General features: G+C 45.2%; 1 protein-coding gene across 1 annotated transcript in view; it reads right to left on the bottom strand.

Annotated features, from left to right (window-relative positions):
* Positions 1 to 1804: 1804 nt before the first annotated feature.
* LOC147635279 (uncharacterized) overlaps positions 1805 to 21527 on the bottom strand; it is a 34648-nt gene continuing 14925 nt past the window's right edge. Inside the window, exons 3-4 of the mRNA XM_086802517.1 lie at positions 2851 to 3360; positions 1805 to 2345 (exon numbers count right to left, since the gene is read on the bottom strand). Coding sequence (XP_086658643.1) covers positions 2262 to 2345; positions 2851 to 3360 — 594 coding nt within the window. The 3' untranslated portion in view covers positions 1805 to 2261. The remainder of the gene's footprint in view (positions 2346 to 2850; positions 3361 to 21527) is intronic.

The raw sequence follows: 21527 nt of genomic DNA, 5'->3' as shown, positions 1-21527 counted from the left end.
GGATATGCTAATGATTAGGAGTCTTTCCATTGTTTGAAACTATCTCACCTTGGTGCATTTTACAATGGTTATTTTACACGATCAAGAACCTTTTGAAATATGCACAAGGCTGAAATGCCCACTCATGAGTTGTTACCTTGGTTACAAATGGGTTTGAAGGTGAGAGGATCTCGAGAGAAGATGTGTGTGAGTTATCCCATATGCACACGTGTAAAGGTGCCCACTCATGAGTTGTTACCTTGGTTACAAATGCTTTTGAAGTTGAGAGGAGAGACAAGATGTGTGTGAGTTATCCCGTATGCACACGTGTGTTGTATAAAATGGGGATGTGTTGGATTCTACTTGTTGGGTGCGCTCACTGTAAATTCATTCTTTTAGTTTTGTTTGGGCATACAAGGATGCTCTCACACACGCGCGCGCACACACACACAAGATGCTGCATCTTTCCCATCATTGGCCCCACACATACACAAGATGCTGCATCGTTCCCATCATTAGCCACATGCGACCTCTTTGGTAATACCACATGAACATTCTTGGGCTTCAAGGGAAACCCTCAACATTAGCATTCAACTCTGCATATTATGTCAATTTTTCATATATGTGCATATTAGATTGATGGGTTGTTTGGTTGGGTATTAATCCTCAATATCAGCACTGTGTGCATAAGCGAGCTTTAGGAGCCGAGGAGGCAGATGATGCGTGTGTGAGTTACCCTATACACACACATGAAGGTGCCTAAATGGGCCTCTCGTTGTATAAAAAGAGCATGTAAGAGGATGTGTTGCCTCTTTTTAGGTTTCTTTTGTTTGGTGATTCCCTCTCTTCTTCTTCTTCTCCTCTCTCTGTCTACCTCTATCTTTCTCTCTCATAGGATGCTTCATCTTTCCCATCATTAGCCCGTATGATCACACGACCGGTTTAGCAGCATGATATCGACCATCTTGGGAACCCTCAACATTAGCAATCAACTCTAGGGACAATGCATTCATACGCACACATTACGTCACAGTTTCATATATGCATGCATTAGGTTGATGGATTGTTTGGTTGGGCGTTAATCCTCAACATCACCATGTGTGCATAAGTGAGTTTTAGGAGCCAAGAGAGGATGCAAACCCCCCCCCCCCGGTGCATTAAGTTGGGAGCCAAGGCATGTGGGCATGACGTGCATGACCTGAACTTGTTGCACAAGGAGTACTTTGTACACCTGTGATTGACTACGGTCATCATTTGTAGTTGGCATGTAATAGTATTGGTTAAGCTACGCATATAGATCAATGTGTACGTGTTTGCATGGTTATTCATTGGGACTGCATTGAATTATTATTGACCCAGAGCATAGGAGGGTCAAATGCTTGCTCTTGGTTGCAAATGGATTCGCAGATGATAGGAGAGAGAGGGGGGGGGGGGTGTAAGTTATCCTATAAGCATATGGGTGTAGTAACAGTGCCTAACGGCTCTCCAGTTGTAGTTTAAAAAAAAGGGCATGTGTTACCTCTTTTTAGATATTTTTTGCTGGTGACTACTGCAATGACAAGGTGTAACAAATTGTGTTGAGTAAAACACGTCTCTCAATTTAGTATTAGTCATTGCAATACTTGATAAAGCATTCACATGGGAAGTTAACTATGAAGCACAAACATGATCACCAAGAAATTCAGACATGGTTGACACTAAAAAGAGCCACATTATGCATACATAAAGGCCATTGCTTCTCACGTCACTTAAGATTATTGTTTCATCATGCAAAGCTAAGCACAATCAAGGAAGTGGTGTATCAGGTTTGGGACACAGACACAGAGAGCCAAATGTGCATAACTGTTTATACCTTGAGAATACACTCCATGAAAAAGAAGTCCCTGTCAGCAATCGAAGGGTGAGCTCCCATCCTGAGTCCTACTTCCAATTGCAATATGAGGACAAATTTCAAAAGACAGGTTTAAAAACCTGATTGTAAATTGAGACATCACTATGCTCCTATAATCCAAAAAAATCATCTGTAATAATACTAGAGCCTTGGTGCATACTTCTCAGCCACAGTATTACTTCGCAGGTATCTTGTGAGCAATACCTCATTTCAAAACCTCGTCAAAGGGAGCAAGGAACCTTGCCGATAACTTCGGAAGCTATGCACTACCATCTTGAAACCTCAATAGAGTATGACTTGAAAATTTTGCTTTTCCGCCATCTATAGCAGTGTATTGTTTCCGATAGGCACATAGGCCCAAAAAATGCAGCTCTTCACTACAGCTGAAGTGTCACTGAGGGGATGCAAAGCTTAACTGAAAACCTCTCTTGCTACGATCACTGTCAAATCGCCGCAAAACTTGACAGAAGTTCGCCTGCATAGGAAGCAATCACATAATCATTCAATAAGCACTTTAGCACTAAGAAACAGAAGAAAATTAACCCCAAAAAAAAAACAGTTGTTCACATGACGCGCACACCCCCAACCCACGCACTCACCCCCCTGCCGCCAAAATGCACACATGCACACACACACCCCACACCCCACACCCCTCCTCCTCCCCCCCGCCCCCCCCCCCAAAACACACCTGCACACACTCGCCCCCCCTCTTCCCAACAAATCCACACACGCTGACACCCACCTAAACCCCTCATGCAAGCATATGCACAGACCCACATGCACATGCACACGCGCACACACACACAGGTTTATTAACATCTCCAGCAGCTGAAACGGTCCACCAGACCAATGTGAATGATGATACTATCTGTGCGTGCGCGCGCGTGTGCGCGTGCGTGCGTGCGTGAATGATGATACTATCTGTGCATGCGTGCGTGCGTGCGTGCGTGCGTGTGTGTGAGAGAGAGAGAGAGAGAGACCTCAAGGCGGAAGAGCCTGGTAGGAATCACAATGCCAGCACCAATAGAAACCCTGGTAGAAGAGAGAAATTTCTCCAAGGACAAGGATCGGCTGTCTATTTCAGGCAGACCAATGAGATTGCCTGCACAGATGAAACAATGGGCATGTATGTTTTGCTCCCTTAAAAAATCCAATGGCAAATCAAATGACAGATCTGCAAAACCAGTCACTGCAAGGTCACCCCCAAGGGTATCTCTCATTTCGGTAGCCTCAGTGCCATCCTCCACAGCAGTCGTAGCTCGCCTGATCTCCATAGGTCCAATTCCTCTGGAGCGAAAACCAGACATTGTCACTGGACCTTTTATGTCACAAACAAGAGAAGAATGCCCGCCCATGAAGAATCGGTCACTGATGGGGGTTACTTTTTTACGAAAGCCTTCACCCCAAGGCACAATCAGCCCCCCTGAGATACCCAGATTCAAAGCTGCATTGCAAATGCCCAAAGGAATGGCACACCTGAGATCTAATTCCTGCAATAGGGTGCACCCTTCAGTAAGTTAATAATATCTAGCATGTACTCAAATAGATATTTGCAGCAGCTGCCATTCACAAATATACAGCAATAAAGTGGTATCATAACAGCCTTGTGGTTCAAAGTACAGCATTCAACTTAGTGGGGCGTACTCCTCCATCAGCTAGACTACTAAAAGCTGTAAGAAAGCAGCCCAACAAGCAGTTATAACAAACCAACGCAAAACAAACTCCTTTCACCTAGAATGCTGAAGTTGACCATGAAAGCAGTCTAGCTACTCTCACTCATCTCAAGGTCCTCGTAAAAGTTCAACCCACATGTAAAGAGGAATACTCCTATATGACTTCATATCTATATTCATGAAACATCGGAAGAGTCAAAAGCAAATCATTCAGACACTTTAATTGACATGAATGAGTAGCATGCTCCACAACAAAGTGGAACTTGCCCGACACAGGCTTATAGTGTGTTCTACAGCACTTGCACTCGGAGGACTGTAACTGGTGCACACTGGCTACATAACTGCTGCATATTAGCTACATAACTGCTGCTAATTTGAGATCTGTTTATGATCAGCTGGTAGACTCCTATTGGGTGCAACAAAGGTTGTATGGCTCTGAGGACTGCAGGCTTATTAAACTCACAGGGGGATGGGGGCTCATTATAGGCTCACGCTACTCCTAAGCAGTTGGCCAGCTTGTCATAGTCCAACCTTTTGCCCTGAAGTTGTAAAAGCAAAAATCAAGAACTTTGGCTATTATTAATAATATTTAATAAAAAGACAAAAGCAAATCAAAAGCATTACTTTTTAGAAAAAAACAAGGTTTCCCCAAGTATAAAAGAAGCATGAGCCTCTCTTGAGCATCAAGTTGAAGAAGAACCTCTTCATCGCGTTGCCATCTTCGTTCAAGCGTGGAGATTATCTTCTTCATCATCATCTATGAACCAAATCATGGAGTTTTTCATCGCTACCCATTGATTTCAAAGCGCCTCCAGCAACTGCAATGCCACGTCACCATATTTCCGTGCGACTGTACGGACAAAAACTTCAAAAACCCTTAAAACTGCTTTTTGGAGGTTTTTATCGCCCGAATACCATTAAAACAGGTTTTATATCAATTTTTTTTCCAGTGAGGCATGTATGTTGGTATGATACATCAACTACTTTATTATGTTCATGGATGCACCACTAGGTGTGGCTCTTGCGGGATGGCCATGAGCAAAGTGGGTAAAGCATCAAGAGGGACATATGTGGAAAGTACTTAGTGGATGTATTGTTTGGATGCATTGAGTTGCTCATGTTGAACCACCAGTCGTGGGTCTTGCGGAATGCCCATGAGCGTAAGGCTTGCGAGTAGCCCTTAGACTGTTACTTTAAGAGTAGGTACAGCATCTTGAGGAGCATATTGTTTGCGAATGCATATGTGTAGAGCTTGGACATGGAACTTTGGGCATAGAGCTTAGACATGGAAGCTTGAACTTGAGCACTTACATGAAGAACTTGGACATAGAGCTTGGGCATGAAGCTTGGACATGAACATGGAACACAGAGCTTAGACATGGAGCTTGGATTTTGGAATGGGATTTGGACTTGGACTTGGACTTGGACTTGGACTTGGACTTGGACTTAGATTTGGATTCATTGGACTTGGGATCCATTGGATTTGGAAATTGGATCTGGTACTAGCGTGGTGAGAGATACTTGCGGGTCATCCCCGTGGTGTGCTCGACATCAGAGATCTTGTACGTTGACATCAACATCGACTTGGATATCCTACATCGGCATATTTGCTTTGTTTTGTATTCATTGATTGTATTGATCCTGGCCAGCATGCCCGTGGATTGTTCCTGAATAAATTCCTGAAAGAGGGCGGAGAGCTACAGTTGGGGGTCCCGTCGACATTCTCTTTCTCCAAGAGCACCATCTATCCGAGGGGCGTAATCGTCGTTGTGGGAAGATTTTACAAAGCAGGGGTACTTTTCGGTCTCCCTCTATCTGTGATGTCATATGCTCAACTGGCAACATCTTAATGCCTAATCTTTGACCAATGGCTTGTCTTTGATGATTTTTCTTCATGACCTGTTAGAGGTGTTAGATAAAAGAAATCCATACTGACCTCTTGCAAAAATTAGACACAATGTAATCAACAAACAAGTATACATCATTCGCACCTACTAGATATTCCAAGTACTGGCCAAGTAGTCTGGAGCCCAGTGGACTATCACATGCCATAAATCCAAGCATTGTCCACGCATCAAAAACAACACACAAAGTCAAAGAAATTCAAACATACAATGAATATGTAAATATCTTCATGTTCATAGATTGTCCTATCATAGTCGAGCATCTAGTCTCATTGGAAACCGCTCTTGAGCTTATTTGGCTCCCCAAGGAAACCACTTAGTCAATCACAACCACTCATCTGGGCCATCTGAACAATATGACCGCCCAAGTGTGAAAGAGTGCACAGAGCGGAAGCAAATAAGCACTAGAGTGTGCTAAGTAGAGACCGCAAGAGAGAGAGAGAGATATGGAGCAACTATGCTGAATATACTGAAGTGATACAGTCCCAAGCAAGAGACAGAAAGAGTCTCATAAGTGAGGGAGCAAAAGAAAGACTAGACAAGATGGAAAAGTGAGAGGCAAGCCCACCTATTTATAGATAGGAAGGGCTGGCCAACTAGACATGCTACTACTGGCCGAGTGGACATGATAAAGCAGGCCGATTGGGAAAATACATCCAGGTTGGGAAAATTTGCAAAAAAATATGTAAATAACGGTGGCCAGCCCACAACCAAGGGCCATGAAAAAGGGACCAAAAGGACACCAAACATGAGCAGAAACTGGGGATGAATGTGCTAACACCCCCTCTCAGCACCAAATGCTGAACATACTCCGAGAAGCCGAAGATGAGAAGCCAAGGAAGCCTAAGAAACCGGCTTGGTGAACAAATCTGCAGCATTCTCTGCTAAAGGACAATACTCCAAACGCAAATCTCCAGCAAGAACCCGTTCACGAACATAGTGATACCGTATCTCAATGTTTTTCCTACAAGCGTGAAACACAATGTTCTTGGCGATGGCGATGCAACTCTGATTGTCACACCAAAGAAGAGTAGATCCGGTAGGAGGACAGCCAAGCTCCTCCAATAATCTCCGCAACCAAATTGCCTCACATGCAACATAACAAACCGCATTCCAGAGTGCCACACAAGTACCGAAGAACTCTGAGAGCACACCGCCAATGCTGTTGACGAGGTTTGGATAAAAAAGAACTCAATAAGCTGACTGCGAAACATACGTCCAATCGGGAGTAGGTCAACCAAACCGAATAATCAACGAGAACCCGATACTGTCCCTGATCAATCCCTAGAGAAGTAACAAGAAGAGAGCTTCTCACTAGTATCCATAGGAGAAGAATACCGGTTTGTATCCAGTCATTTGAAATCTGTCAAGAATCTCCCATGTGTACTTCTGCTAAGAGAAGAAAATGCCCTTCGGGGTCTGCCAAATCTCAAAGCCAAGAAATAATGCAAAAGGCCAAGATCCGTCATCTCAAACTCCGTCTCCAAAGCATCCATGACTGAACGGATCCTCACAGAATAAGAACATGTAAAGATGAGGTCATCAACATGGACCACAATGATAACAATCAACCCCCTCTCAAGGAGGATATAAAGGTTCGAATCTGGATGAGAACGGCGCAAGCCGAGCTACTGAAAGAACTCGTCAATCCGCTGGTACCAAGCCTGCGGAGCCTGCTTCAAACCATATAAAGCTTTCTTCAGCCGGTACACCTGATCCTGTTTGCCTAGAACAACAAATCCTAGCGGCTGATCAACATAAACCTCCTGTGTAAGATCTCCATTCAGGAAAGCCGACTTGACATCCATCTGGAATACATGCCATCTATGATGTCTTGCAAGAGCAAGAACGGTGTGAATGGTAGTCATCCGGGCCGTCGGAGCGAAGGTCTAATCGAAGTCGACTCCAGGGCACTGAGCATAACCCTTGGCAACCAACCTCGCCTTGTGCTTGTCCAAGCTGCCATCATCTCGGAACTTCGATTTGAAGATCCAACGCACACCAATCACCTTACGCTGCAGTGGCCTAGGCACCAAAATCCAAGTGCCATTCCATTCAATAGCATCCAGCTCTGCCTGCATAGCACAACGCCAAGGCTCATGTGAAAGAGCCTCGTCCACAAAAGTGGGATCAGAAGGACCATGAATGATAGAGGACATAAGAGCATAGTTAACAAACATGTTGCCCTCATGAATTTGTTTTCCTGAAACTCTGGAAGATCGCTTGAGAGAACAAGGTGGAGAGCAGAAGGAAGCTCACGTAACCCAGAATCATGAACTGCCTGATAGTACCATCCAGGCACAGATATGCTCGAACTCGTTGGAGGAGGAGCAGAGTCATCATCATCTGACTGAGAATCCACAGCTGGAGGTGTAACATAAGTAGAGGGAGGCGGAGGCGGAGGCGGAGGAAGAAGAAACTAACCACCCCCCTCTAAAGATGTAGGAGTCTTGTCGAACACCACATCACGGCTCACAACAACTTTGCCACGCTGAGGATCATAAAGACGATATGCCTTGGACAGTGCTGTATCCGAGAAAAGTCATGCGCTGAGACTTCGAGTCCAACTTGGAGCGATGCTCCTTTGGCACATGAACATACGCCAAACAACCAAATATCCGGAAATGAACAGTAGAGGGCTTCTTACCATGGCAAGCCTCATATGGAGTTTTATTTGGAAGAGCAACAGTAGGATACCTGTTCTGAATGTAGACAGTGGTAGACGCCGCCTCAGCCCAGAATTGTCGTGGTAATGAAGAATGCTCAAGCATAGCACGGGCCATCTCCATAATGGTCCTATTCTTCCTCTCTGCAACTCCATTCTGTGATGGAGTATATGTTGTAGTAAGCTGTCTCCGAATGCCATGGGTCCGGCAATATTGCTGAAACTCCTGGGATGTAAACTCACCACCTCTGTCGGTCCTGAGAACCTTGACCGAGAAACTGGTCTCTTTTTTCACCTCAACTCTCCAATCACAAAAGTGCTAAAAAGCCTCATCCTTGGTCTTCAGAAAGAAAACCCAAGTATATCTGGAGAAGTCATCCACCATCACGAGCATGTACAATGCCTTACTCAAAGACGCAGTACTCATAGGACCACATAAGTCTGCATGAACAAGAGCAAGTGATGTCGAAGATCTGTGTGTCGCCTCCTTCGGAAAGGTGGCTGGTCCGAGACACCGTTGTAGAGGAAGAGTTCTTTGCTTCTTCATCTCGCTTCTTCTTGTGACATTGGGGCGATTTATGACCCTTCTTGCCACAATAATGACACTCAATGTCCTTGTTTTTAGAAGATTTGCTTTTGTCTTTATCCTTGTCGTTATCCTTGGAGTTCTTGTCAGAACCCCCTTTCCCTTTCTTCTATTGATTCTTCCCTTTATCTCGCGCAGCCAAAGCTCCATCAGAACCACCAGATGTGCCAGTCCGCTCCTCAAAGCGAGACTCAATCTGCATAATGGAGGGGAGAACTTCCTCCCAAGTAACTGGAACAGGACGAGGAGAAGAAACAAGAGACTAAAAATAAGTATCAAACCTCTCTGGAAGCTTGGAGAGAAGCCGAATAGCCATATACTCTGTAGAGATATCCTTGCCACGAACAGCAAGCTCGTCCCGGAGATCTTTCATCTTCGAGATGGAAGCAGATAAAGATGGAAAGGCCGAAACTGATAAGTTCATAAGCTGCTTTTCCAACACCAAAATCCGACCCGGAGACTTAATCTCATAGAGATCTACAAATGCCTTCCAAACTTCATGTGCAGCATCTGCTGTACGCACATGAGAGAGAACAGAATCCTGACAGTTCAACGTCAGAAAGGAGAAAACACAACAATCATTCGCCTGCCAAATATCAATCTGTGCCTGAGTCACACCACCGGAAGCAAGGGTGGGAGGGGTGGCATTGGCAGGTGTAACAAGCCAATCCCAGAGATCCACGCCATGCAAGGCTGATTTCACCTTCACCTTCCACAAAGTATAGTTGGAACCATCTAGCTTTGCAGACTCAGAGAACATATGAAGTGTAGTCAGGGCAGCCATCACAAAAGCTTGGGCCCAATCTCAGAAATATGCACAATCTCGGAAGGAGTGTCCACCACAGGTACCAAGGTTGCCACCAAAGCCCAAACCACCACAATACCCCCTCTGCAAAAGGGAATGTCCACTGGAGAGGAAAACACAGCCAAAGAGGGGCTGCTAACCTGAAAAAACAGGCCGCCTAGTTCCAAACTCCAAGTAGAAGAAAATGCTGATGAGAAATTACCTTCAGGCTGTAAGCGATGAAGCCAAAGTGAAGGGAAAGCAATCAGCAGCAGCTGTCCAGAAAACGCAGCATCCAGAGGGCTGCAAATCTGAGAAAAACGCAAAGGTGAAGGGGCTGTAGATAGGGCTGAATCTGGGGCAGCAGATGGAATCGCTGAACCGGGAGCGATGATACCATGAAAGAGTGCACCGAGCGGAAGCAAATAAGCACTAGAGTGTGCTGAGTAGAGAGTGCGAGAGAGAGAGAGAGATGGAGCAACTATGCTGAATATACTGAAGTGATACAGTCCCAAGCAAGAGACAGAAAGAGTCTCATAAGTGAGGGAGCAAAAGAAAGACTAGGCAAGATGGAAAAGTGAGAGGCCAGCCCACCTATTTATAGGTAGGAAGGGCCGGCCGACTGGACATGATAAAGCTAGCCGACTGGGAAAATACATCCAGGCAGGGAAAAATCCCAGGAAAATATGTAAATAAGGGGTGGCCAGCCCACAACCAAGGGCCATGAAAAAGAGACCAAAAGGACACCAAACATGAGTTTCTACTAGGGATGAATGTGCTAACAAAGTGTTCATCAATTCAGTCATTTGGGCCATCTCACGTCTTGGACCGCTCGACTGTCAAATAGTCATCTGGGCCATCTAGTCGCATTGACCGCCTGACTGTCAAATCCAACACAATCATCTGGGCCATTTGGTCACTATGACCGCCCGACTCTAAAATCCAAGGCATCTGGCACAAAGTCCACCCAATGGGTAATCTGGCATCACTGCCACCCAAATACAAATCTCGCTCCTTGGGTCATCTGGTATGCAACCGACCCAAACTAGAGCATGACCAATCAACCATTACATAAGCAAAATAATGATCTATTACATTCCAATATATATATATACAATGAAGAGGGCTAGAGGAACAATGCCTCCCTCTTGAATCTCATCTGGACCAACCGCTTCCTCATAAGCTTGAAGTAGTCAAGATGTCCCCATGTCCCATGTAGGGTAGAGCATGGCATTCTTCCATCACTTTTGGCCTCAAATTCTTTGTCACATATAAATGGGTTTGCATCATAAGGAAACCCTTCTTGATGACATAGAAGACCACTAAATCTCCATTCTGCAATCTGTTCCAAATATCCTTGAAATCCTCATCGTTAGCATAAAGATCTTTCTTCAAAGTAAAATCCATATGATAACCCGTAGAAACCGCATGGCTCATGGGTCTCCGAGATGATGCATCTGCTACCTTGTTGTCTTTTCCATAAGTATGAATAATTTGGAAATGAAATTGGGCCAAATAATTAGCCCATCATTTATGCTTTTCTGACATCTTAGGTTGAGACATGAGGTACCTAAGACTTTGATGATCTGTCTTGATAACAAACACCCATAAGATAATGCTTCCAAATCTTCAATGCATGAACGATAGCCATCAATTCTTTCATACGTGGGTGCGGTCTTTTCGGCTCCTTGAAGTCTTCGACTTTCATAGGCCACAACATAACAAATCTAGAATAATCAACATTGGTCCTTTGCTAGCATAAAATTTCAATGCGTCAAACGATTCTTTTCAACTTTGATCCACCATCCACGGCTTTCTTTGTCAAATCATGCAATGGACTAGCCACCATTGCAAAGTTGAGTCCCATAGTCACCAGAAACGTTTCGGGGTTTTTGACGTTTCAGGGTTTTCGACGTTTCGGGGCAAAACGTTTCGGCCTTCGGCTAAGAAACGCCAAGGTTTCGGATTGTTTCTGTATAATTTTGCATTGCTAAAGTTTCAAAAAAAAGGATCTTTTAACTTTGAGAAACAAATTTTTTTTTTTTGAGAAACCAAAAAAATCAAGAGTTTCTGAAACGTTTCTTGCGTTTCGGGGTTTCTCACTCCAGAAACGCGTTTTCATGTGACTATGCCAGTGCAAGCCACTTGATGAACTTACTATAATAAGAGCATAAGCCAAGGAAACTTTGAATTGCATGCACACTAGTCAACTTTGGCCATTCCATAATAGCCTTAACCTTGTCTGGATCCATCTTGACCCCTTCCTTGGACACTATGTGGCCCAAGTAGTGAATTTATGCCATTCATAAACAACTTGTGCTTCCGCTATTCCTGAAACACAATATCCAAGTGCTTTCGATGCTCTTCCTCATTTTTAGAATGCACAATAATATCCTCAAAGAAAGTAGCAACAAACTTCCTATGTGGTCTAAAGATTCTTTCCATCATTCGATTGAAGGTAGTGTCAAAATGGGCAGCGAAAATGAGACAAAGTACTCAGACCAGAAGTACAGAAATGAAAGAGAGGAGAGGGTGGACTATATACACCAGAATCCGGTACAAACTGAGTGGGGGACCAAGGCATGCCATATATACAAGAAGGGCAGCCAGTCGGCCAGTAGCAACTGGGCCGACAGCCCCCTGATGGGCCCACGACTGAAATATGTCGAGTCGGCAAGCACAAGATTAGGTCGGTCAGCAGAACATCAGTCGGCCAATGACAGATTAGGTCGGCCATCATAAACAGTCCCCCCTGCTCCTAGCAAAATTGGAAAAAAACATGGACAATGAGGAAAAATGGAGAAAGCTCCTAATCGGGCAGGCACACCCACAACAAAGGCCCTCACTCCCTACTGAGTAATATGGTAGGGACAGGAGATGACTGCTAACACTCCCTCTAAGCTCCTCGATGTGGAACCAACCCCAGTGAGCTAGAGTGCTGACAGAGCATCTGCTGAGGTAGACGCTTCGTGAGAGGTCCGCCACATTGTCCTCTATCAAACAATAGATAAGCAAGATGTCACTAGCCAAGAGATAGATATGCAGGATTGTTTGAGGAGCACTCTTCACTACATCACTTGATGGAGGCCTCGGACTAGCGACAGCTTGGCAGACTACTACTAGAGCTTCATAGTTCTCGAGAGAGACTCCTCCAGACACCCGCTCCCACTAGGGGTGGGAGACAGTCCCAGCTCACAGATTTCTTCCAGAGAGCTATGCCAGTGCCAGCTGATGTACCACGTGGGGTGACCGCACAGAGAGCAGAGGAATTGAGAGCCAGGAGGACACCTAGACAGACTGGACATAGAGCACCCCGACTCCGTCACCGAGAGATAGCAGCTATCCGAATGAGACACCAGATGGAGACACAGGAGAGGCTAGCTCGCTTTCACTCAGACTTAGGGTACATGTTCATGCCATTCACAGCCTCAGCATCGGCGATGTATGATATCTTATATCCCTCTTATGGCACTGGATGGAGTTGGACATAGATCTGCATAGCATGCTTGTACTACCCCTTCAACATATAGAGATGCATCTTGCCTTAGCACTCCATCCACATCCCCACCCCCCCCTTATATTGTTTGTATATGGGCTCCACCGATCCATGATGATTCATAGTTGTATCCAGACACATGCACACTTTTTCTTTTGTTTCTTTTCTTCCGATGACCGGAAGAACACAGTTGTATTATTTTGTCTCATAGGCCGACTTTGGCCTCTCATAGACGTTTCTCTCTCTCTCTCTCTCTCTCTCTCTCTCTCTCTCTCTCTCTCTCTCTCTCTGCTGCACCTCCCCGGACCCTTACACACAGGTTGAAATTTTATTCTTATTGTGCTTGAATTTTGAAATATATTTTAAAACTCTCGAGTCGTGACTCGTCTTGCATTTCTCCATTTTCTTCATTGCTTTTTGTGCATATGCCATAGATGCCTCCTGCATCGAGTTCCGTATGGGCAAGGCACACCATCATTCAAGGCACACCCAACACCCCAGGTGTCGGTCACTCCAACACGCGCGTGTGGAACTGCAAATATTGTGGAGGAATATTTACTAGCACATCCACTCATGTTATTTATCATGTTGGCGGCATTGGACCATGTTCATTGATGAATCTTCAAACTTCATATTTCAAAAGTTTATAAGTATATATATTGGGGACAACGTTCACTACGTTTGGAATCTTTTCAGCACGTTTTCCAAACGTACTGCACGAACTCTGTGCGATCTTCGAGGTTCATCCTCCGTGGTCCACTCGGAGGGATACTCCATAACACCTAACTCCCGAATGGTATCCAACAACCACTTTGGTACCCAAACAGAACGCGGTGCCTCCTGCTGATGTTGTGGCTCATCTCAAATCTCGGACTCAACCTCTACAACTGATTGACGCTGGCTAGCTAGAACAATAGCCTAGGAATCATCCTCATACTCATGAGTCATCTCGTTCTCCAAGAAGTGGTGGCTCATCAACAGTGAAAGCTGGAACATGCTCATCAAAGACAACATCTCTACTGACAACAACCTCATTCCGCTTTGGATCATATAACCTGTAGCCTTCGGAAAGAGAGTTATATTCCATAAACACAAGCTTCTAGGACTTCGAGTCAAGCTTTCCCCTCTGCTTCTTTGGAATGTGAACATAGGTATCACTCCCAAAAACATGGAAATGGGAGACATCTCGTTTCCTTCCAAAATAAGCCTCAAATGGAATCATCTTAGGCACTGAAGTCATCGGAGATCGGATGAGGGTATGGATAGCCGTAGCCACAGCCTCTCCCCAAAGTAGACAAGGAAGATCACGATGCTCCAACAACATCCTCGCTATCTCCACCACGGTCCTGTTCTTACCTTCAACTACTCCATTCTCTGAAGGTGACCCTATATTGGCCAGCTCCGCTTGATGCCATGCTCCGCACAAAAGCATTAGAAGAAAACTCCCCTCCTTTGTCAACCCGAACAATCTTCACCTGCAATCCAGACCCCTTTTCCACCATAACATGCCAACCCTTGAACCGAGCAAAGGCTTGGTCCTTTTGGGAAAGAAAATACATCCATGTGAACTTGCTACAATCATCCACAAGCAACATGAAATACAAGGAACCTCCCAAAGATGGGGTCTGCATAGGTCCACACAAGTAAGGTTTCGAAGCCCGCCTAGCAGCTTGCTTTGGAAAAGACTCCCTGTGCTACTTCCCACGAATGCAAGAACTACAATGTCCTTGTTTTCTACCAACATCTGGCAAGCCATCCACCATTTGGTCCCGAAAAGCCCACCGCAACGCATCCACATTCAAGTGGCCAAAACGGAAATGCCACAAATCACCGAGCTATGTACCTCTCAGAGAAGACAATGCTGAGAGTTTGTAAATCCCATTCTCCACTCCACCTTACCAAACAACCTAGCCTATTGCTTTGTCCCAAAGAGCAACAAAATGCTCATCAAACTCCACCCTTGCAAACCTCATGCAGTGACAAAAGATGAAAGCCAAGAGATGGAACATAAAGAATGCTTCCCCCCTCTACCATCGGGAATAATCTCCAACTTGCTCTCACTGTGAATCGGGATAGTGAATTTGTCACCAATAAAGATGTGACATGTCTACCTTTGAAGATCTTGTAATAGCTCTCGAGAAGGAGTCATGTACCTAGAAGCACCACTGTCTAGAATCCACTCCCGAGTATCCCTAGGCGGCACTCCTCAAAATCACTAACTCAAATTTATATCCACTTGTATTTCCTTTGCCATGTATGCTCATAATGGTACTGAGCCACCCACTGGTGATCAAAGAAGAATAGAAAGCTGAGTACTGAGGGGTAAGATGAGACAGTAAAGTGATGGCCATATCCTCTGAAGATATCTCCTTCCTAGCCTGAAGAACCTCCTAGTGAAGAGCCTGGAATTTATTGATGTACTCTCGCATCGTCAAAGACTTTGTAGGATTCATCACTCACATCTGCACTTCCAAGGAAATTCTCTTCATGGGTGATACCCTATTGTACAAAGAAGCCAAGTGCGCCAAATCCCTTGGACCAGCGTCGTGTGTTTGATGTGGTTAATCACTTGGGGTGTGCACTTAAGGAAGATGAAAGAACGCACACAAGCATTGACACGATCCCACAATTGTGCATGAGCCTCCCGCTCTTTCCTAGTGGATAGTGAAAGCTCGTCCTCCTCCAACTCTAGCCTTGGCACTCCAACCACAATGAAATCAGCCAAATCATAAGACTCCAAGACTGTCATGTGCACAGTGGGTATCTACCGTGTGTTATACGCATGCAAGACTAGTTTCGAGACTTAGGGAAGCTTGGAACTAGGCAGGCTGATTGACGAGCTGAGTTAGGGAAATACTAACGGGTGGGCACCCAAGTATGGACGGGCGGGCGGCCAAGTGTGGATGCCCGATGACCTGCCAAGAGCCTATAAAAGGATGGCCAAGGTTAGTTATTGTATTATAGAGAGTCTCGCGAGTTTGTGAGAGCTCTATGGTCTTGGAGCCTGGATCTAGTGCAGACGTGCACCTGCTTTATGCAGCCGAGGCCGACAGCAGTCTCGAGGCCCACGAGGGCAGCTTCGTGGCGGTATGGGACGTCGCGAGGAGGAGATTGGTCGGTACGTCATCCTAGTTAGCTCAGCTCGTGGCTCGGTGGGGACAGCCAAGACTGTGGGCTTGCCCACGGCTGTCATGGTTGGGAGGTGAGTCAGGCCTGCACCCCCTTGCTTGTTTGGTTGTTCGTTTGTTTGCAGGATTCGAGTTTCGAACCAAGATCGATCACGAGGGAAGATCCGTGGGGATTTGACAGTGGTACCAGAGCATACCTCGTGAACGAGCAAGTCGGTAGGTAGAGAAGAAGAGGTCGAAGAACGGTATGTGTTAAAAACTTGCTGTTTTTTCAGTGCATACTACAGTTTTCAGATTAGTATGTGTTTTTTCTTCATCAAAGAAACCCATGTTGTTGATGGGATGGTAGTTAAGTAAGGGTTGAATGCTTTTGTGCAGTCGCATGAGAGAAAACAGAGAAAAAAAAAACGAAAAAAACAAGTTTGCTTTTCGTTGATTGAACGAGAGAGAGAGAGAGAGCGAGCGAAGTGTTGGTTGACGCGTTGCTGGCGAGTGCGCGTATGGGCCGCAAGAAACCCTGTAGGCAGGCGCCCCAGGCGCCTAGGCTTGCGTAGCCAGGCCTACGCAGCCTAGCGCAGGCAGCCCAGGCCAGGCCGGCGCCCAAGCCAGGCAGGCCAGTGCTTATGCCAGGCAGCCGGCGCCCAGGCCACGTCCAGCAGGTTGGCGCCCAGACTTCCGGTTATCTGGATGACCGGCATAATCCGAATCCGTGTAACCATGCACTAATGCATCCTGTTTGCCAAAGCAAATGCACATATCATGTGTGCCCTTCAGGTATCTCATGACACCTTTCACTGCTTCCCAATGCTTCTTGCCAGGATCGGCCATGTATCTAGAAACCACTCCCACTGCAAATGCAATGTCTGGCCTAGTAGCAACCATGGCATACATGAGACTGCCACAAGCTGAAGCATACGGAATCTTGGCCATATCAGCCCTACCACTATCTGACTGTGGGTTGTCCATAGCACTGAGTTTCACATATGGAGGCAAAGGAGTACTAGTCTTCTTCCCCCCGTCCATATTGAACCTCTGCAATACTTTGCCAATGTATTCCTTCTGAGACAAATACAACACATGCTGATTTCGGTCCCGAAGTATCCGCATACCCAAAATGTGATTTGCATCACCCAAATCCTTCATATCAAAGGTTTGATGCAGCCTCTTCTTTAAGGCATCCATCTCTTTACGAGATTTCCCGGCAATCAACATATCATCAACATACAAGATGAGGATCAATAGACTGCCATCCAAAGCTTTCTTGGTGTATAAGCAGTGATCTATGTCACTCCTCCTGAAATCCTGTGATTTCATGAATGTATCAAATTTATGATACCATTCCCTTGGTGCCTGTTTGAGCCCATAAAGACTCTTTTTCAGCTTGCATACAAGCTTCTCCTTTCCATTCACTGCATAACCCTCTGGCTGTTGCATATATATCTCCTCATGGAGATCACCGTGAAGAAAAGCAGTCTTCACATCCATCTGAATCAAATCCAGATCATCATGTGCAACCAAAGCTAACACAGCTCTAAGTGTGGTCATTTTGACCACTGGAGAGAAGATCTCATCAAAGTCCACACCATATTCCTGCTTGAAGCCCTTAGCCACTAACCTGGCTTTGTATCTTGGCTTTGCATCAGGTGCAACTTTGAGCCTGTAAACCCACTTGCATGGCAAAACCTTCTTGCCTGTAGGCAAATGCACCAACTTCCATGTTCCATTTTTGTGCAGAGAATCCATCTCTAGCACGCTCCCAAAGAGCCTTGTCTGCCCTCTGTAAAGCCTCCTTATAACATGAGGGCTCCCCACAGTCAGTGAGCATTAAGTAGTCAACCCCTGGAACAAACCTGTCAGGGGCTTTGGAGGGTCTTGTGGACCTCCGTACCCAATGACCATCATTTGCAGGTTGCTGTCCAGCCTGCATATCACCTATTGGTGGCTCCTGTTCCATGCCATAAGGTTGAAATATCATGCCCAGTATCTCCTCTAACTGTGGTATATCCATAGGGATATCTTCTGCCATCTCTGGCTGTCCATTTGGACCATTTTCAGCACCATTTAAGGGCTGGTTTTGCTGCTGTAATGGCTGATTTACAACCCTTGGTTGTTGTCCATGATGTCCATCATCATCAAAGATGACTCTGCTAGGCTCCTGTTGCCTTGCAGGCTCCTTATACATGCATGTTTCATCAAAAATGACATCATTGCTGCGTATAATCTTTCTATTCACGGGATCCCAAAGTCTATACCCCATTTCACCTCTGTCACCATATCCTAGGAATATGCATTTGTGAGACTTAGGATCAAGTTTGGTGCGCATTTCCCTGCGTATGTGCACGTACGCAATGCAACCAAACACTCAAGTGCTTGTATGACGGAGGCTTCCCTGTCCATACTTCCTCTGGCACTTTCCCACCAAGCCTCGTGTTAGGTGACCTGTTTATAAGATGAACGGTTGTCATAACAGCTTCAGCCCAAAAACCATGAGGTAACGCAGCATGTGACAACATAGAATGGACCTTCTCCTGAATGGTCCTGTTCATCCTCTCTGCTGTCCCGTTTTGTGGAGGATCATAAGGAGTAGAGAGCTCCCTCTTGATGCCTTTAGCATCACAAAAGTCCTGAAACTGTTTGGACATATACTCTCCACCATTGTCGGAACGCAAAGCCTTCAGTGTTTTGCCAGTTTGATTCTCAACAAGAGCAACAAACTTCTCAAACACTGAGAATGTATCACTCTTCAAACGAAGAGGATAGACCCACACCTTGCGTGTGGCATCATCAATAAAAGACACAAAATATTTTGCCCCTCCCAAAGAAAGCTGAGGCATCTCACATACATCTGTATGCACAAGCTCTAACTGAGCATCTTTCTGTCCAAGAGCTTTCTTGTGGGGGCACTGGAGTTGCCTGCCATATATACAATGCTCACAAAACTGAAAACTTGAAAACTTTAGAGAAGGCAAGTAACCCAAACGAGACAATTGCTCCATTCCTTTGACACTCATGTGTCCCAACCGGCTATACCACATAGAGATTTCCGGCAGCTCGGTTGCATTTACATTAGCATGGTGACAAACACCTGCATGCATGAAGTAAAGAGTGTCCATCTTAGAGCCTCTGGCAACAACCAGTGAGCCCTTACTAATTTTCCACTTTCCACGACCAAATGTGGTAACATAATCAGCATCATCAAGCTGTCCAGTAGAAAGCAGATTCTTCTTGATCTCAGGCACATGCCTGACATCATGGAGCATAAGCTGTGAGCCATCTGAAAACACAAGCCTCACATCACCTCTGCCAAGAATCTTGCATGCATGGTTATCACCCAAATAAACTACTCCTTCATTGCCAGCAGTATACCTGACAAACAAGTCTCTGCAACCTGTGACATGAAAGGAGGCACCTGAATCAATGATCCATGAGTGCATACCATGACCATCTCCTGTAATTAGTGAATGGGCATCAAGTGAAGACGTGAATAGGACCTCATCCTCACTGTCACCTGCATGTGACACATTGATTTCTTCAATCTTGACTCCACTTTTGCCCTTTGGCTTTACATCTTTGGCTTCATCTTTGTCTTTGTCTTTGCCTTTTCCCTTTTCCTTTTGATCATTTTTCCATTTGTAGCATTGCTTTTTGATGTGTCCCTTCTTGCCACAATAATGGCATTCCAAGTCCTTTTTGGAGCGGGACTTGCTCCTTCCCCGTTCTTGGCTTTTACCCCTTTGCTGGGATCTCCCACGTGCATTCATTGCATTTGACTTTCCAACAGAGTTGTTTTTCCTGTTCATCTCTTCTTGAAGAAGAGCACCCTCAACATCTGCATATGACAGCATAGCATTCGAATTGCTAGTGGCTGTCCTGAATGTGTCCCAACTCTCTGGCAAAGTGCATAAGAGAAAAGTGGCTTTGAACTCATTGTCCATTGCCAACTTTTGATTAATGACTTGGCTGACAATACCATTAAACTCATTTAGATGGGCTGCCATAGACGCCCCTTCCTTCATCTGAAGACCTATGAGTTTCTTCAACCAATACACTTTGCTTGAGGCACTTTGCTGGGCATACAAGTCCTGCAATCTTTGCCACATTTCCCAAGCTGTCTTCTCTTCACGAATGCTGAAAAGTAAAGTGTCTGACACAGACAACATGATGGTGGATCTTGCTAGCTCATCCATATCTTCCCACTCTTCAGCAGTAAGAGAAGCGGGCATTACACCCCTTTCTTTGATGGGCTTGTGCTGCTTCTTCTGGAGCAACACATTATAGCACTGGGTTTGCCAAATATCATAATTATGTGAGCCTTCAAGCTTCTTGATGTGAAGCAATGAAGAGCTCTCACCTGTGGTTGCCATAGCAATATGCAACCTGTCAATGCCTGACTCCCTGCAAAATGTGCAAACACTGCACCAAAAGCACACAAAGTGCTCACAGTTGTTCTCCCAAGCTTTATCTCCCACTGCGGAAGCACAAATGCAACTCTACTCCCACTGTATGTGATGAAATCACCAAAATCTGGTTGCTGCAGATTTAGGACAGCACCTTAAATGTGCTCTGTTCCCCTTTCAAAGTACTGTACAGCAGTACTAAGTGCTCACCAATGATGTACCAAACCTGTACCGGCAAGTACAGCAGCTGAAATTGAGATTTTTGCTCACTCAAATCAATGTGCAGCCATGCCAAAACTTGTACAAAGCTGTACCAAATCTGTACCAGCAGGTACAGTAGCAATAAATGCTCTCTTGGCTGTCCAAATGAGTGAAAATCAGACTTTTACAGTCCCCACCACTGCATACAACAGTCCCGGACTGAAATTGAGCAAAAGCCCCTTGACTGCAAGTGGATTTATGAGGATTCAAAGCATAAAAGTCTTGCCTGCTGCTTTGCCAAGCTCAACAAGCATAAAATCTTGAAAAGCCCCTTGATTTAAGATCAATTTCTGATCATACATGGTACATTAACGCACATGAAGGCATCCAGAGTCTTCACGATGCTTCCCCCTGGCCACATATACATCCAATACATGAAAGCCCCTTGATTTACAAGCACATTAAGTGCTTGTCAGGCATCAACACGTTGCCCAAAGAATCAAATGCGAGTGCCTGCATGCAAATCAATCCAATCGGCACAAAAGCCCCTTGATTTGCACTGCAATTTGCTGCAATTTTGCCCGAATGTGCGATTTCTCACATCATACAGCATGTATGAATGCCCAATTGCACAAATACATCAAAAGCCCCAAATTTTGACATCCAATTTCCTGCAAATTGATCCTGATTGTGACCAATGTCACCCAATTTTGCCAATTTCGCTCAAAATTTGAGCAATTTGCACCTATACCTGCTCAATTGATTGAATTGATAAGAAATTCCCAAAGAATTGAAGCAAATACCTCTTAATTTTTGAATTTCT

The sequence above is a fragment of the Cibotium barometz genome, chromosome 9, assembly GCF_041138505.1.
Source record: "Cibotium barometz isolate CiBa-2024 chromosome 9, ASM4113850v1, whole genome shotgun sequence".
Classification (NCBI taxonomy): Eukaryota; Viridiplantae; Streptophyta; class Polypodiopsida; order Cyatheales; family Cibotiaceae; genus Cibotium; species Cibotium barometz.
This window is presented reverse-complemented; position numbering and strand designations above follow the sequence as displayed.